General features: G+C 43.3%; 1 protein-coding gene across 9 annotated transcripts in view; it reads right to left on the bottom strand.

Annotated features, from left to right (window-relative positions):
* Positions 1-2,989, bottom strand: part of LOC123156656 (uncharacterized) — a 4,723-nt gene extending 1,734 nt beyond the window's left edge. For 2 of the 9 annotated variants that reach the window (XR_006478311.1, XR_006478316.1), the window contains exons 1-4: positions 1,669-2,369; positions 1,149-1,259; positions 865-1,059; positions 510-618 (exon numbers count right to left, since the gene is read on the bottom strand). Coding sequence is in view for 1 of the 9 variants with exons in the window: in XM_044574808.1 (XP_044430743.1) it covers positions 997-1,059; positions 1,149-1,259; positions 1,669-1,857 (363 nt within the window). In the remaining 8 variants the exon portion in view is untranslated. Of the gene's footprint in view, positions 1-10; positions 1,060-1,148; positions 1,260-1,668; positions 2,370-2,529 lie in introns of those variants that run through there. The other 7 variants (XR_006478309.1, XR_006478312.1, XR_006478310.1 and 4 more) reach the window with 5 other exon arrangements.
* Positions 2,990-3,749: the final 760 nt, after the last annotated feature.

The following is a 3,749-nucleotide window of genomic DNA, read 5'->3' on the forward strand; positions in this document are numbered from 1 at the left end:
TTTCATCGACCTGTGCATACACACAGGGTACCTTTTTTGTGTTTGAGATTATTAGTTGGGAATAACTATGACGATCTTAAATCATTAGACCATAGTTTACATCACATACAGTTTTTGCTTATGCCGCATATGCTATTGTTCTATAAATCTAGGAAAAACGAAAATATGCACACAGGATCTGTACACATAAACTGCGTTGAGTATAAACTGCGTTGGGTATTTCACTTCATAGGATCTGTACACCACTGATCATGTTCTTACAGTATGCACATATACATCTTAATTTCTCTAATCACATAGTAATAAACTTACAGTGAAAGGGATACCAAACAGAGTTTTTGGAGAAAATAGAGATGAAATTCACAATTAGTACTTTTGATAACATTAGAGAGAGAGAGAGAGAGAGAGAGAGAGAGAGTAGTTTAGTTTTTATTTTGTCGCAAAGATGCATGTGCGAGTGTACTTATCTAGGAAATTAATTAACAAAAAGACATAGTTCTTTTGATAACCTTCTATGCCACGCATTAATCCTTGGGGTGCTCGCTCTTTGTCTCGATGGCAGCCTTCTTCACAGCCTCAATATATTTTTCCATTATTCATAAATTAAGCTAGCACTATCTGCTCATTGGAACACATATACTCATCATGGTGGTCTCTTGTGATACAGAAAAAAAATTGTGGGGATATTGCTCAGATTCAGAAGGCATTGTATATATTTTTTGACTTATTTTTATTCATCACACTTTCTTACATGGAAACAATATATTTGCGCATAGTATAAGTTATATGTACAAAGCACAGTGCAAAGGTTAAAATAGCATAAGACTATTATAATCAATATGCATGATTAAAGGAAAAGCGAACCTTGCCTGACCAAATACGGGTCAAATTTGGAAATTGTTGCCTGAGCAACAGGAGTTTCATGACCAGTCCATGCATACAGAAGTACGAACACGACCCCTTGGCTCCTTCATTCCACATACATGTGCAAACAGATCACCTTCTTGAATGCTTTTTCCTTCCATTCAGTGCGCTTTTCAGCTTTCCTATGAGATATTTCTGCAAAATGTATTATATTTACTTGCTATGTAAATTTTACTTGTACAATTTTTGAGTAATACAGAGAAAGCATGGCAAAAGTGACTTACAATTGTTGCTTCTGCCTGCGGCACATAACTCCCTTTCTTATCCCCTTTCTTGCATGTATTTGTCTCGATATAAACTTGATCTCTTCGAGGCTGATGGACAAGTTTGACAGCCTATAATCATTTATTTATTTTACATGCATTAGTCACTGAAACACAGTGGCATATCACTTTTAATTGGGGTAATTATTTGTCATTTTCTTTAGTAACACGGGCATGACTCTTGCTGCTGGATGTATGAGACACTTGTGTGATTCTTTTTGGCGATAGCACTGCGAGACTACAAGAAAAAAAGGAAAGGAGATTTATTATGACTAGACATGTTGGCAACAACACTGCCTACTGTTTTGATATCATATATATTGTTTGACCAATAATTGCAACTAATGATTACATGCATATTTGTTTATTTAGGTCCAGAACAGAGTATGTTACAAGGAATCAGCATTTGCTACATATATTTAGGTCCAGAACAGAGTGTGGATGCATATACTACAGTTTTCTAGTCAGCGGGATGACTTACTTCAAATACCGAAGATCTCCAGTAAGTAATAAGGTTCTTCCAGTCAGCTTCACTAATTCTACTGTCACATCTTTTCATAAGTTGTGCATCAATCAGCGCGGCATCAAACTTGTACCTCTTACCGCTTTCAGATGTTCCTCCATGACCCCCACCACCTTTAGCTTTTCCGCTTCCACTTGCGCTTTCCATTTTTCCTCCTGCTACTTCTCCTTGACGACTCAATGTTACCAGCAGTTATACACTATGCTACCTGCAGAAACCAAGTCAGCGAAAACAGGGGGCAAAAGCCATGTCATCTCATGTAAAAAGAAAGTTTTTACATTTGAACAATCCTCTTATCAAGCACAAAGAGACACTAAACACGGTGGCAGACTAAACACATCATGGCAGACTAAGCACAAAACAGGAAACATATCCGGGGAACCTTTTTGGAAGAGCAAAAATTAACTTATCTTGGGCAGAAGCATAACAAGAGTAACACCGTAAACATGACTCTTAGTGAAAGGTGAACTAAATGACCAATGGAAAAAAAAGATTAGTTCATATCGGTACCACAAAATTTGCACTGGAAATAAACAAAATTTGCACACAACAGCTCAACTTCTAAAATTAGTTCATATCGCTGCCATAAAGCTTCTCACAATCAGACTAGCTGGCAGCAGTACACAGCAAATCGGAGAACCAGAGAATAATAAAGCATGAGGTGCCTTGTCCACTGGAACATCTACTCGTTTCCCACCGCCGGAGCTCCCCGTTCCCCGCCGCCGGAGTAATCCTTTCCCTGCCAGCAACTGTCAAAATACGCCTCCAGAAGAGAGAGATAGAAGGAGGGATGCAAAGACAGAGAGGGAGGAGTTATACCTCAGCCGCATCGATGCCCTTGCCCAGCCGCACGCTGCCCCGATCCAAATCGCCGCCACCGCTGCGTGTGCTTTCGTGGTGGACATGGGGGAGGTCGGGCCAGGGAGGAGGCGGCAACTGTGCTGGATGTGGCCGTGGAGAGAGGCGGCCACCCGGAGAGAGAGCAGGAAGGCGTTGGGCCGGCAGTGGAGATGCAGGACGACGTTGGGCTGCGCTGAAGGGGCAGGACGGCGTGGAGCGGCGCTATAGAGGCACGGCGGCGTTTAGAGGCATGGCTGCGTCGGGCGGCGCTGTAGAGGCATGGCGGTATGGGGCGGCGGTGGTACGGCGTCGAGATCGACCGGCGGTAGCCCCGGGCGGTGTCGGGGCGGCGGTGGGACGGCGTGGGATCGACCGGCGGGAGCCCCAGGCAGCGTGCGTGGGGAACGAATCTAGGGATTTGGCTACCTTCTGCGCGTGCTTGTGATTTTTGGGAAAAAATCTTCGCGGGTTGGGCCGGTTATTGGCGCTACAAATTTGGCGTTCGCGCGCGAGGCCCATTTAGCGTCTGATGGTTGGTCGGGGTTATTCACCGACCGATGGCCTGGCGGGCATAACAGAATTCCCGATCGATTGTTGGATGTTATATGGTTTAGCATTCCCGACCGATAGTAGGTCACTATATAGAGGTTTCCCGACCCACAGTTTGTTAGAAATTTTATTGATAGATTATCGGTCGGCAATACTGTGTTTTTCCCAACAGACATCAGTAGGGAATTCTAGTGCGTGGTGTAGTGTATCTTTATATGTATCGTGTTGATTGTCTCATGGTGTCGTGAAGAGCGCTCGCACAATATTAGCCCCTTGTGGACTTGAGGCAAGTCATATTGGTGATCAGGGTAGTTTTGGAGGGTAGGTACTGACAAGACTTATTCTTGATTCCTCCCAGATCATTGCAACAGGGATTAGTGGAGAACCCTAGAACTTAATGCCATGACAACTCCCCTTAATAATTGTTGTGATAACTGGAGTGGGGGACCATGGTGGTGGCATGAATGTACGTTGTAACCTTAATGAGGATGCATATTTTATTGGCTCCGCCCATGTGAGATCATATATATGTGGCTTAGTGATACAACTAGAGAGACATGTTTATCATGTGTTGTCAGCATCATACTTATGGTGATGACTCTGATTCCCTCGAGAAGTTTACTACGGAAGCACCATTTCATGTAGTTTAG

This window comes from Triticum aestivum, chromosome 7B (assembly GCF_018294505.1).
Source record: "Triticum aestivum cultivar Chinese Spring chromosome 7B, IWGSC CS RefSeq v2.1, whole genome shotgun sequence".
In the NCBI taxonomy this organism is placed as follows: domain Eukaryota; kingdom Viridiplantae; phylum Streptophyta; class Magnoliopsida; order Poales; family Poaceae; genus Triticum; species Triticum aestivum.